General features: G+C 39.8%; 1 protein-coding gene across 5 annotated transcripts in view; it reads right to left on the bottom strand.

The window, feature by feature from the left end:
* The window catches only part of CWC27 (CWC27 spliceosome associated cyclophilin), a 214,987-nt gene that overhangs the window by 198,312 nt on the left and 2,317 nt on the right, over window positions 1-14,358 (bottom strand). For 4 of the 5 annotated variants that reach the window (XM_075066976.1, XM_075066977.1, XM_075066980.1 and 1 more), the window contains exons 2-6: window positions 10,320-10,416; window positions 5,817-5,929; window positions 4,146-4,289; window positions 3,317-3,415; window positions 2,976-3,079 (exon numbers count right to left, since the gene is read on the bottom strand). In XM_075066976.1, coding sequence (XP_074923077.1) covers window positions 2,976-3,079; window positions 3,317-3,415; window positions 4,146-4,289; window positions 5,817-5,929; window positions 10,320-10,416 — 557 coding nt within the window. The remainder of the gene's footprint in view (window positions 1-2,975; window positions 3,080-3,316; window positions 3,416-4,145; window positions 4,290-5,816; window positions 5,930-10,319; window positions 10,417-14,358) is intronic. The other variant, XM_075066978.1, reaches the window with a different exon arrangement.

Raw genomic sequence — 14,358 nt, 5'->3', positions numbered from 1 at the left:
CGAGTATTGAAATTCTTGCTGTAGCAGGGGAAAATATGCAGGAGCCATGCAGAGTCCTGTAGAAGACAGCATTGGTACTGAGGTAGGTACATTGGTAATATGAGTCGGTGAAGCCAGTCTTGTGTGCACAGAACAAGCATGTCCTGACTCAGAGGCAAAAGGTCTGAGGCACTGGGATAGGTACAGAAGGATCTGATGACACCAATCTCTTTAAAGTGGAATGTCCACTAAAATGGGCATGGTCACTAGAAGCAGACGTAGTATTCAGTATTGTGCCTTTCTTAGTAGTATCATATTCTTGGAAGCAGGTTCCTTCTTTGTGGTACCGGAAGTACTTGGAGCCTTAGTAGCAGTCCCTTTGGGGCCTGAGGTCCCCAGTGACCATGACTTCCTGGAAGGAGATCTAGAGCTCCTGTCAGTATCTGTGGACTAAACAGTGTGGGACTTTTGGTACTGCTGTGACAAGTGACAATGCTGGATCTCTCGAGGCTCTCAGTGACTGAGTCTCTTGGTGATCAGAATCTGGAGGTAGACAGAGCACTATGTACAGGGGTTCTTGAAATCCAGGTCAGAAGTTGATCTCAGGATTAATTCCATCATGAGGAGCCTGTACTTTATCTCTGTTTTTTCTAGATCTGCTCTTGAATGAAGAACAGATCTTACACTTTGATCATATATGGGTGTCTCCCACACACCGGAGACACTGAGATTGTCCATACTAACTGGTGTAGCTTCCCAGCATGAAAGACAACACTTAAAGCGTAGGGACTCCACCACATCCCAGAAACAAAAACCAAGTCCAAAATAAAAATGGGGAAGACCAACAACATGTTTAAACTAAACTATGTATACTGAACTAACTAAGTATGCTAAGTGAAACTAAGAGGGCATGCTAAATGCTTCATCTCAGGGTGAAGGCAGCTGAGAATGAATTGAAAGTGATTTGCCCAAGCAGCCCAATATAACCTCACTACGAGGCACAGAGACATGTAGGTGCATGAGCAGGCCAAACAGGCACTTCTACCAAAAATCTCTAATCACGGGTGTAGGAGGAGCATGTACACCTGAAGTGGAGCACCCATCAGGACACTACTCGAAGAGCAGAGGGATAACAGGAGTCAGAAGAGAAGACAGGTGACAGAAGCAAAAGGGTGGAGGGGTGAGGGGAACTAGTCAGGGAAATGGTTAGGATCTGAGGGAGAGGCAAGCTGGTGCTGGGATCGGAACGCAGGCCAGGAGGAGAGAGGTACAGAGACAGGCTACTCACAACAGCAAAAGGAATCTAACACCACTACACCACACTCCCCTCCAGAACCTGGAATTGAATCCAAACCAGGAGTCTTGGATCCCTACATTTCTCTGTCTGCAAATAGATGTGAAACTCAATGTCAAAATGTGTGTGTGTCATCCCCCTCCAAAGCACCTGATCTACACAGACGATAACAGGCTTCTACGACTACCAGTTACTCAGGTGGCTTAAGTGGTAGGGATTTGTGCTGGGATCTAACTGAATCTTGCTGATGACCCAATATACACAATTTGTTTTTTCATGCTGGCTTTTTTTTTTTTTTAAACTAGGAATTTACTCAAAAAGAAACTTGTAACAAGATTGTTAAGGTTGCAAAGCACTCCTAAGTTAGAAAATACCAGTATTAAGGTTGCCCATGCAAACTTAATTTGCCTCCTTGTGTATATGCATTATCATACAATTTTTAATTACATAATCAAATGCTTTTTTCCCCTCTAAGACTCCTACCTCATTTATTGAAGGGCTAGCTAATTATTCAATATTTCTTTTTATGCTCCTCTTTCAAAATACGTAGCAACAAACCTTTTTTAATACCCACCATCCAAACCCTGCACTGAATATAAAACTATTAATTTTCTCTTCGATGCTGATATGGTACTCCTACCATAGTATCTTAGTGCTTCACAAATATGAATGAATTTATCAATACAACAACTCTATGAGATTAAGTGATGGTATTATCCCATTTCACAGTTGGGGAACAAAGGCACAAAGATATTAAGGCTAAAATTGTCAAAAAAGTGTCCACTAATTTTGGGTGCTAAACTTGAGACGCTGAAAGATTGATCTTTCCAGAGTACCTAGCATTTTTATAGCACCTTTTACATTCAACACACATCTCCCAAACTTCAGCTGCAGATGTGAGTACTCTACACTTCTGCAAATTTGACACCAGATGTGTCCCACTTGACATCCAGAAAATAAGAAACACATAATTAGTGGCCAATTGTGAATATTTTAGTTTAAACGACTTTACCAACATCACAGAGGAACTCTGTGGCAGAGGCAGGGATAGAATCCAATTCTCCAGAATGGAATTCAATTTTCTTGACCATAAGACCATTTTGCTTGCAATCCCTTGCCTTATTAACTATACGCTTTCCAATTCCTGCACCAAATATGGAGTCCTACAGAAAACTTTGTCACTCACAAGAGTATTGATTCATTCTGAGATCATCATCAGTCTGATGCACAGAATGAGGTGACGATGCCTTGGACTAAGTAGTAAATAATCATGAAACCAGAGACTTTATCATGATGCATACATACTAGAGGCCCATATTAAGGTTGCAGCATATGCACCTTTTATTCTGGCATTTCTTAATTTACAACTGCTTCACTTTGCAACCTTACTGTTCTTTAAACAGTTTTTTTTTTAAGTTGTAGTTTGCACATATAATGCTGAAATCTTATACCTGCAACTGTACGTAAACAATCTTTTTACCAGCTATAATATTCAGAATTAAGAAATAAAAGGAAAAAGGGACAAATTGCTAAAATATGAACACAATTTTTATGCACTCCCATCTCGGAAAAAATCAGGTACCACATTTACTATACAAGGTACTATACAACGGCACTAGCATATCATAGAACAAGACTGAAATAATTTTATAATTAGAGCTGTATAAAATTTTTAAAAAGCCCAAGTATGAAGTATAATTACTTTGTGCCTTTGGATTTTGACTTTTTTACTTCTTCCCCTGGTTTGTCCTTTTTCAGCTTTTTATTCGTTCTTGGAATGATGTCATCAAAAGGATTAAACAAAACCTAAGGAAAAAGTTAAATATTTGGATCAAATATTTAATAAGCACTTTGCTATCATTTAGAATGCTTATGTCTTTAAAATATGATTTTCTTAAAAAACATATACTATTTTGAAAATTATTTATTGAGCAATAATACATAACCCACTCAGACAAATTAATGCCAATACATCCTACTAGAATATAATTGTTTGAAGACAAAGAAAAAAAAAAGAATATTTTAATTAACCGCAATACATACCTCACTACTTTTTATTTTGTGTGGATTGAGTGGTCTTTCTTCTTTGTCAATTTCTACTTCTGTCAGTCGTAACATATTGTATATGGTATCCCCAGTAATCTAGCAAATTCACGAAAGTTTTTTTAAAGTTAGTTATTTCAAAGCCTATCAATTTTCAGATTGCTTGTTAATTATTCTGTAAAATTTAAGGAAATTGTTATGTAAATAATTTTGAATATATGAAAGAGGGATATCTAAATTTAGATTACATATGGCTACAGATATTTTAAATACAACATGACTCTCCTCTTTAACAACCTGATTCTATGTTTAAGAACTATTTAACTGCCACAAAAGTTAGTGACGGGACCGGTGAATTGAAAATAAAACTAAAAAAGTTCTGTAGACTACAGAACTCATCTACTTGACAATTTCCTTGAAACCATCATCATTTTATTGCTTTCACTTGTTTGGGTTGTTCTTGAATAATGATATTCTAATTGTATTTCTAAATTAATATTTTATTAACAGTAGAAAAACAGTATATATACAACAATCAGAGCACTTTTAATTTTATTAGATTACTCTGAAAAAGTGTATTGTAAAGGTTCAATTTAGTAGAAAAGCAATGGAATATTATCTATTAAGGGAAACTACCAATTGAGATCAATGTCAGGCATGGAGACAGACAAAAACAGAGATGTTCTTAAACACTAAAATAACTTGAAAGTAGTAAAAATGCATTTGAGCTGTGTGAAGTACTAAGATAATATGAAAACATTCTCTGAATTTAGAAGTACATTTAATTGCCTCTGTCAAAACCACGATTCAAGTCATAACTCTAACGAACCTTTCCAAAAATGGTGTGCTTGTTGTTAAGTTCATCTGCACGGTTCAGTGTAAAGAAAAACTGACTGCCATTATCATGAGCTCCAGCATTTGCCATAGCAACCAGTCCTCTTCGATTAAAACGCAATCGTGAGTGGAATTCATCCTTCAAAATAAAGAGATGGTTTAGTATGCAATTTTAATTTTGCACTTGTTTAACCAGTAAACAGCCACCCTATTTATGTAAGGCAGAATTTCTTGGGTTTGAAAAATTTACAGTGTTGTACCAAAACAACATTATTTATTTTCTACACAAGGAAGATAACACCTGGAGATCTTAATTGAAAAGATTTTAAACAAAATTTCCATTCTTTCATCATTTCTCTCAATTTTCTGTTATACCAATATGAATAAGCACACAATTACTCCTCTTGATGGAAACATCAAAAACTACTCCCAGATCAACAATGAAAACAAATACATGGTTTTTTTTTTTAAAAAAAGTGCAAGCTTAAAAGCTTCTTGTTAACCAGGCTAAGAAATGGAAAAATATTTGTCAACTTCAAAGCAATAATATAGATGTGATTGAAAAAAAAGTAAAAAAAACCTAGTATTTAAACACAATCTCTCCTATTAGGGAAAAAAAAAAAAGACTAAAACTTGCATTTTTCTTGTGACATCAAAACTATCATATTTTTTAGGTTAAATGTTGCATCTTGGAAAAATCTAGTTCCTATTAAAAAAATCAATGGGAGCTCTGCAATAGATTTTAATAGGACAGGTATTTTGAGAGGGCTGTGGCAGGGGAAAAGCTGGGCTGATTGGAGGAAAACAGCCTCAGCTGTGGCCATGCCCCAAACAGACCCAGCTGGCCCTACAAAGGCCAGGGAAGCCAGGTGCAAATACTCCCTTTCTGCCTTTAGAAGGAAAAGGGCATGGCTGCTAGTAAGAGCACCTGGGTACCTAAGGTGGAGCAGAGCTGGGGGAAGGCAAGAGGAGCTGGGGAGCTCTGGCCTTGAAACCGCACTGGCTGCAGGCCTAGCGTAAGGCCAACTGGGTACTGGGGTTGCAAAGGGGAAGCCCACGGGTAGGCAGAGGCAGCAGGTCCAAACCCCTTTGCCTGTGATGAGTGGCTGATACACTGCAGTTTGCCCCAGTGAACGAGGGCTAAATGACGACTGGCAGTAGCCAAGACTGAAGCGAAGTCGGAATAGTGGGTGGAGGTTCCCCTGGGAGAGGGAGACCCAGAACTGTGGGGTTACTGCCAGGGGGCAGCACCCAGATAACAGGGCACCAGGTCCTGGGAGGGACACAGGGGCCACAGTGAGGTAAGGTGGATCACCGACCTGCAGAGGGCGCTCCACGGCTGGAGAGCTAATTCCTGGAGATGACCAACAGGAGGCACAGCAGGGGTGAGTCCACACCCTTACTCCCCCCTGCGCTTGTAATCAGTAAAGGAGCCTCAGGCTGATCTGATCCAAAACTCAATGTGTGGTTGAGTTTCCACAACAGTACCATAGGTACAATACAGACAGATTCTGGAACTGTGCATGCAAAAATGGAGGCACAAGATGTGCAAGCAATCACTGTACAAGATAAAAGATTAATTTCTTGTGTGAGCTTTGTTTTAGCAATCTCTTCTATTAGTAAAGTGAATATGCCGTAATTAAAAACAAGCTATACAGATACCTACCTTGAAGGGGAGCCCGTAGATTGACTCTCCACCTGATCCAGTACCAGTGGGATCTCCCCCTTGCACTATAAAATCAGGCACAACTCTGTGAAATATTGTGTTGTCATAATAACCTGCAAAGAAAAAGAATATTTACTATAGATATTTTTAAATTAATTATTCTAAAAGTACACTTATTGTGTAAGCAATGTGGCCTTGTGGCTACAACACTAGAGTGGGATTCAGGGAACTTATTTCTGGCTCTACAACTAGCCTGCTGGGTAAGTCACTTTGCTGCCTTGTGTCTCAGTTTCTCCCATCTGATAATAGTGATACTGCCCACATTATAGAGTGCTTTGAGATCTAGGGCTAGGTATTATTACTATGTGTACAGAAGTTAGAACTTGAGCTTTGACTCAAGTTTTGTTGATTTTCAACTTCTGTTTCAATTTTCAGTGTTAAAATATTCCATTATATAAGATGTGTGATCAGGTAAACATCTTAAAATTTTCAAGACAATGGTGTCAAAATTAAACACACTAATATACAACACAGAACAGTTTACTATGCTGCGGTACACTTGAAGGCATTGCATGTCACTGAAAGGATAATATTGACAGACAAAAGCTGGAAACAAAAGAAGCCATTTCCCAGATAGTCTTAATAGACCTAGTTCTCCTGTCCCATACACTTCTTTTACCAAGGACTTTGCGTTATTACTGACGAAGATCAGCATAAAAGGAGAATTAAGTCCAATGTGTCTGTGTTTGTTCTACAGTATCTCATTTTTTAGACTTCTGCTCTAATATAATCATCAGGAGCTTAAAATAGTAGGAATATTCTAGCACTATATTTCCACCAATCACTACACAGTCAAAGTTGTGGGATAATTCTTAATTTCCTAACCTGAAGATTAGTTTATGTGGATTAATGGAGCTAAAAACTACATACAAGCTATATCAATAAATGTGAGAAAAAATAAATTGCATACTCCAAATTATTTGTCACAATGCTGGGTTTTTCCATGCAAATAATTTCTTATTGTCAGTTATCAAGTGTTCAAGAAAATAAGTATAACACCACTATCACGTACGTGACCAGAAATAAAAATAGCTGTGTTAAAAAAATAAAACAAGAACATGAGAAGGCATGTTGCCAATATTGCTAAATTAACTGCCACCCTGCCGTAATAGATCAGCTGTTAAGAGTATAAAAGTTCTTAAATTGACAGAACAGGGCTCTACTCTCACACTTTGAGCATGGAAGGTTTTTCCTCCTTTCATTCTTTTCTTCCATCTCTATGACCAAAGCTTTACATATACATCTATAATTTAGTATGGCCAAACAATGGTACTGGCTACACACCAACACTGACAAGTATTCATCAGTTTCACCTTATATGGTGCTCCAATCAGACTCTGAAATACTGAGTCTATTGTGCTTCTTGGTTTTATTATAGGGAAATCAAAACAGCTTCTGGGAGGTGAAAATTTAACTCTCCTTGATATATGTAGCAGGCCAATTAAAAAAAACATGATATTTTAAGACAATGGATGACTTACAAATTTTATACTGTAGACAGAGATATTTCCATTTAAAATATGCCAAGTTCAAGAAGTCTTCACATATTTTAAACATTTTTTCACCACATTAGTAATGTTATTATTCTGACTACAGAAAACAAACTTTACTCTAATAATCTCATTTAAAACATGAACTTTTGCTCCCTTCCCAGCAAGCCTCCTAATTATGACATAGTTATATATTTTTCCAGCACTCTGTGTGTTTAGGATAGTGTTGTAAACTAGGTGCCATAAATCAGATATTCAAATGAATTATCAGCGTAAAATTGTCACTTCATAGCATTTGGCCAATTTATGCTTCTTAAGAAGCCCCTCTCATTATTTATATTTTAGCAGTGCTGAAAGGCCCCATTGTTCAAGGTGCTGAAGAAACAAACAAGAAGACAGTTGTTGCCTTAAAGAGATAAATTCAAAACAAACAAACAATAGGAGGGCCAGGGAGAGGAGGGGGAAGGAAGATGAAAAACCTAATAAAATGATGCAGCAACTTGGGCTAGCTATAAGGGTACAACTTGATGATTCCAAACCATTTAGAAGGTGGGTTTTTTAAAAAAAATTTTGGAAAAAAAAACAAACTATCCTCCTCTGCCCCTGAACCTAAATATTCTTATATAGAGATTGACTGTCAGTCTAAAAGATATGCTATAGCTTAAACAGAAGTTATGGACTTGAGGCAGAAATCACTAGATGAAGTTCCTTCTCATGTGTTAATGCAGAAGTCAAATTAGATTACCCTAATGGTCCCCCTGGCCTTAAAAAACTATTAATCTAACGGTCAATAATTGCTTATTTTCTTGTAAGCACTGGTGGGTCTTAAAAGGAGAATTGTATTTGCCTTTCAGATGATTTCAAGGAAGGCATTCCATCTATAAAGGGCAGTATGGAAGAACACCTGGAGGCATTATGTAGAAGTAACTTGTATCCATAGCTGGCATAATTAACAAAGCACATTGGAGCAACACAATGAGATGAGTGGATAACTAAGGAAGAACAGATTTATTTAGGCCCATGAAGAAATTGACAAGAAAACTGAACTTGATGCCTGGACAAAGGCAGGTCTATGGAGGGTTTCATTGGGGAGGAGAACATATATAAATCATAGGAAGGGAATAAAGCCAGAAAGATAGGAGATGCCTGGGAGTAAATCAAGATGGCATGCGATTCAGACTTGGACAAGAGCTTTTGATGTCTGGACAGTGTTGAAGGGTCAGATAGGAAGCCATGGAGGAAGAAGTGGCAGGATTTGGACAAAGCATAAATATGGGGATAAGGGAATCAAAAATAACTTCTGGGTTGCAGACCTGACTAGGAGGAAAAAGATGGCGTTAATCACGACAGATTAAAGCACTGTGCTCCTTGAGCTAAACCAAAGAACCATGAAAAAGACAATGTCAATCTCTGAAGCACAGACAAAGACATTACCTTTTTCATGGGTCACTGCCTTAACTCATGGAGCACAGTGCTCTTCTTAGTGCTCGGAGCATCAACAAATGTGGAATTCACTGCTATAATAGTCTCATCTGGGATTGTTTTCTCCTGGGTCCACGGTTTAGGCCTCGGATACAGTCCTCCATCCAGGGGGGTACTGTATCCAGAAAACAGCAACTGAAAAGGACTTCAAGATCATGGTGGATAACCAAACAATCATGAGCTCCAACTGTAATGCAGCTGTTAAAAGGATTAAAGCGATCTTTGTCTATATAAACAGGGGATTATCAAGTAGGAGTTGGTGTTACCTCCACATATGGCATTAGTGAGATCATCACTAGAGTACTGAATCCAGTTCTCGTGTCGATGTTTCAAAAACAATATTGACAAATTGGACAGAGCTCAGAAATCAGCTACAAGAATGATTTGAGGTCTGAAAAATTTGCCTTACAACTAGAAAGATAAGAAGCTCAATCTATTCAGATTATCCAAGAGAAGATTGAGAGGTGACTTGATCATCATCTGTAAGAATATTTCCAGCAGTAGAAAGCTCTTTAATTTAGCAGACAGACAATGGCATAATGAAATCCAATGGCTGGAAGTGGAAACTAGACAAATTCAGACTAAAAATATGTATATATATTTTTAGGGTAACTGACCATTGGAACAATTTACCAAGGGATGTAGTGGATTCTCCACCGCTTGAAGACCTTATACCAGGACTGAATGCCTTTCAAACAGATATGTTCTAGCTCTACAAGAAATGATGGGCTTGATTTATGCTGGAGGCAAAAGACAGGAGTGAAAATCTCCTGAACAGAGGATATCTTCAAGAAACAGTACATATCAGAAGGGGTCTTGAGGAACCTTACCCTTAAAAGATACATACATAGTGGCACCAGCTGGAGATACTGTGTAGCTACAACCTCCTTCATCCTCCCACGGTGTGGTTTTCCCAAGGCAGATCCTTTAATTCCCAAACCCCAATTTCTTTGATCTGGATTACAGTGCTCCCACCACTCTGAAATGGCAGCACAATGAAGTATTAAAAATCCTCAAATGTTTTTGAAAGAAAACAGGAAGCCATAAGCAGGGAAAGGAAAGTGATGCACAAAGTAATTTTTCAGGAGACTTCCTGGGACCGCTTGGCTATCATTTCATGAGTTTACTGAAGAACATAGTTACATGTTACAAAATACCCACAAAGTAAGTCCTCGTAAGTCTCTCAAGTATTGTAGTTCAGTAATAACCTGCTATCTATTGGATTTGAGAAACATATTTAAAATACTTTTAAAATTCTTTGTCTAAGGTCTCTTAGACTTTGAAAAACATTGTATTTCTCAACACTTCTAGTTTTCCCACACACTGATAACTACTTTAATTTCAATTCCCATGGATATTAGTGTAATATTCCTCTGATTCCTATTTTATGAAAAAGCATAACATGTAAGAAGTCACCAATACTGTACATTGAATAATATTAACAACAACTACTGTCCAACTCAATCATTACCTTCCATACAAAGCTGAATGAAATTTCTGCATGCTTTTGGTGCTTCTTTTGACCATAGCTCGATGTCAATATCTCCAGCTGTTGTTTTCAGTAAGACCTGTAAAAATATATGAAAATATACTATTTAATTTTATTGCACTTAAACATTTACAGGTGAAGTCTCTGATCAAATAATACAGTCATGAGTAAAAAAAATCATCTAATTTTAGGAATGCAAGAACAAAATTAGGAAGTTGGTCTGGTTTTCAGTGGCAGTTTTTGTAATGTACTAGATGTCAACTATCCTACAGTTTGTCTGATACATAAGATACAACTCAAAGAATAGTTTTCATAAAACTTTATCGCCAGTGGTCCACTGTGTGACACTGGGCAAGTTTCTTCACTTCTCTGTATTTATTTCTTTTCCCACTTTTGTCTATCTTGTCCATTTAGGCCCAGATCCTGCAAACACTTATGTATTTGCATAACTTTACTGCCAGGAGTGTAGTAAAATTATGTCTGGTCTACATTATAAAGTTAGGTTGATGTAATCTACTTTTTGTCAACCTCTTTGTACATGTGCCTACACTCAATTTTTTCCTCTGGCCAACGTAAGAAGCTCATAACTGTGATGCAGTAAAACCATCTCCTCAAACAGCCTGGAGCCACAGTCAACCTACAGAGGTTAACACAGTGAATCTGACACTGTGTTAAGCTACGCTACCCTTACCCCTCCTCCAGCAACTGTCCCATAATGCCCCCACTGTCCCACAATGTTCCTTGCAACAGTGACCACCCTAATCTCAGTTGTCAACTCTGCTGCCCAGAGGTCACGAGGACTGGAAGCCACCCCTTTCATTTTTGAAATGGCTTTTCCTGATTGCCCACTTTGGTGAGCACACCTAGCAGTTCTTCCTTGTGTGCAACTACCCAACCGCCAACCATGCTGGCTTCACATACTAAATGCATTCCCACCTGGAATACACAGAATGCACTACATCTCCCGGGCCTATAGAGAGAAGAAGCTATGCAAGAAGCGTGGACATCTACAAAAAGACTACACAAGGGACACAGGTTAAGGGATACAATAGGGATTAGCAGCAGTACTGCTCGAAAGGGAAGGAACTGAGGCAGGCATACTACAAGGCTGTATAGGCCAACCATTGATCTGGTGATGCACCACCACTAAGGTGACCAGATGTCCCAATTTTATGGAGACAGTCCCAACATTTGATGCTTTTTCTCATATAGGCACCTATCACTCCCCTCTCCATCCTGATTTTTCATACTTGCTCTCTAGTCACCCTATGCACCACAGACCTATCACTTTTACAAGCGGCATGCCATGCCACTTCACAGGAAACCATGGATACCTTGGAAGAGTATGCTACAGTGATCCCTGCCGTGAACAGGGTAGAAAAAAGTAGAGGACACAGGGCAGGGGTGTCCAGATATGCCACAAGCCAAGACCTGTTTGAGACTCCGCTACAACCTAGCCAGTCCCATCAGGATGAGCCTTATGAAGGGGAAGGGACCTCAGGTAAGTGTGTGCATGCATTTTTCCTTACAATATTTAAATTTAAAGCTGGTGTCCAGCCCAGTCCCAAGTTAACGAGACCACAGACATCTACTTTGCATTGTTTCATTCACATGACAAGTGGAGGCAATACAACAAATAAAGGTGGTGTCTTTATCTCCTTTTTATTGCCCTGTAAGATAAGGTAGGGGTGTGGGCATGCGGAGCAATCTGTTGATGTACATAGGGATGTCCTGTGTATCCTCCTGAGAGAACTCACTAAAAGTTTCATAGAGATGCTCTGCAATCCTCTCTCAGAGGTTTTTAGGGATAGAAGCTTTATTTCTTCTTCCATGGTAGGACACTTTCCTATACCACTCCATGACGACTTCAGCAGGCACCTGTCTAGTGGCACACAGGGCTGGGTGGCTTTGGGACATCAGCAGTAGCTGTGTTCTCTATGCCTTTGTGCTCTCTCAGAAGGGAGATATCAGTTAAAATCACCAGGGCTTTGGAGCAGAGCCCAGAGCTGGAGCAGCTCTGGAGCAGTGGAGCTGCAGGTTTTTGCCTGGATCTGGAGCAGAGCCAGAGCACAACTCCAAAGCCCTGAAAATCACTACCACTTATTAAAATAGTGCCAGTAATCAGTGCCACTGTCCTATGAAAATAAAGGAGACAATTTTATTGTTTCATGCAACCAAAAATCTTAATTCCCTCTTCATTCTCCTCCCTTCATCTCTGGCAGGCCATACTCACCCTGGCTAGGGCCGGAGAGTGGTGCTGTGCACGCCAAAGCTAAAGTATCAATAAGCATTACTTATTAAAGAAATGTTAGGGGAATAAGGGAAGGGAGTTTTGAGACTCAACCTTCCCTTTCTGTTGTGACTATCAATTCAGTGATACATCTGTTTTACCTGTACCTGTTGCCATTGAAGCCTTGAGGGGTACCCCCTCCACACCTGCAGAATGCCTGATCATGATAAGGAGGAGAAAGAAGAGGACTAGGAAAGACACGTTCAGCGAGATCCTACAAGCCAGTTCTGCATCAGACCACGAACAGAGGCGCCTGGAGAGTAAATATGGCAGACAATATGGCGAAGGAAAGAGCAGATAGGAGGAAGGTCAATGAGTCTCAGAAGAAAAAGGAAAGGGAGATGCACCAGGATATAGTGGGGCTTCTCAAGCAGCAAGCACACATGCTGCAGACTCTTGATCTACAGGTCCAACAATCATGGACTCACCACCCTTTGCAATCATCTGAGAACAAGCGTGGCAGGTCTCTACACCCCAACCACATTCTACATGGCATCATGGACCACATCCCTACCCCTACCAACTCCACACTGGGGAGACAATAAGGACAACCACAGCTTCACACACACTGACCTGAAAGAGAGAGAGTTGGTGCATGTGTAGCCAGAATTACTCTGGGGGGAATTCTGTGCTACTGCATACATACATAATCAATGAGCTGTTCATATTTTCAATTTTTTGCACAGAAAAAAAAACTTCCGCCAAAATGTGTTTGCAGTTCCACCTTTTTCCCACCAGAGGGCACTGTGGTGCAAGAATAGCAGCAGCTCCCAGGCAGCTAGGGAAGAGAAAGAGCCTGCCTTCTTTGCAGCACCTGTCGGGCCAGGTCAGAAGACAGAGGTTATGGGGAGACAGTGTGGGGTGCTGAGAGGGTCAGACAGGGGCTCATAAGGGCTAGTGGGGGAGGACAGACTGAGGCAGGAGCCGAATGAGATTGGAGGCGCAGGGCCACGTGTTGACAGGGAAGAGCTGCATATGTTCAGAGGATGGCTGCGTGGGGGCACAGGGACACAGAGACAGGGGAATGGGTAGGGATATAGAGACACATGGGGAAAGGGGGAGGAGGTGCAGGGCCACATGGGGATGTGTATAGTGGGTGTCTGAGTGGGTTAGGGGTCTACATGGGGGAAGCTGCCTAACAATCCATTCCATCGCCTCCTCCCCACCAAAAAAAAAAAACACAAAAAACAAATGGTTCCATACTTTTCCCATCCATACTCAACAACCCTCCAAGTTCACACTCAGGCTCCTTGCCAGAAATTTACTTCCTCTCCCTCAGCTCCTCCATCACATTACATTTGTGCAATGAACAGGACAGGGATGTTTTGTGTCTTTCTAATTCTAAAGTTTCATGCTTTAATTTCTGTTCAAACTTGAGGGCAGGTTTTTTGTTGTTTTTTTTAATTTCAGCATTGGATTTCACAACACATATGGCAGAAGGTATAAAGTACTCAAAACACACTACTTGTAACTGTACAGTATCACAGAACTCACAGGTTCAGTGAAACACAGTGTAATAATTATATACATACAGCAAGTACCTCATAATTCACAGGTTCACCAAAAGACATGGTGTAATATTTATAAATGTATAACTTGCTGTATAGAATTCCTAAACGCTCCCAAAACTTCAGGGCTAGAGCACACTCTAATACAGCACATTACTGTAGCTGGCCATTAATGTGGTTGAGGGAGAGCTTGAAGAGCACAACAGCCCTTGTCTCTGGCTTA

Source organism: Chelonoidis abingdonii, chromosome 6, assembly GCF_003597395.2.
Source record: "Chelonoidis abingdonii isolate Lonesome George chromosome 6, CheloAbing_2.0, whole genome shotgun sequence".
NCBI lineage: Eukaryota > Metazoa > Chordata > Testudines > Testudinidae > Chelonoidis > Chelonoidis abingdonii.
This window is presented reverse-complemented; position numbering and strand designations above follow the sequence as displayed.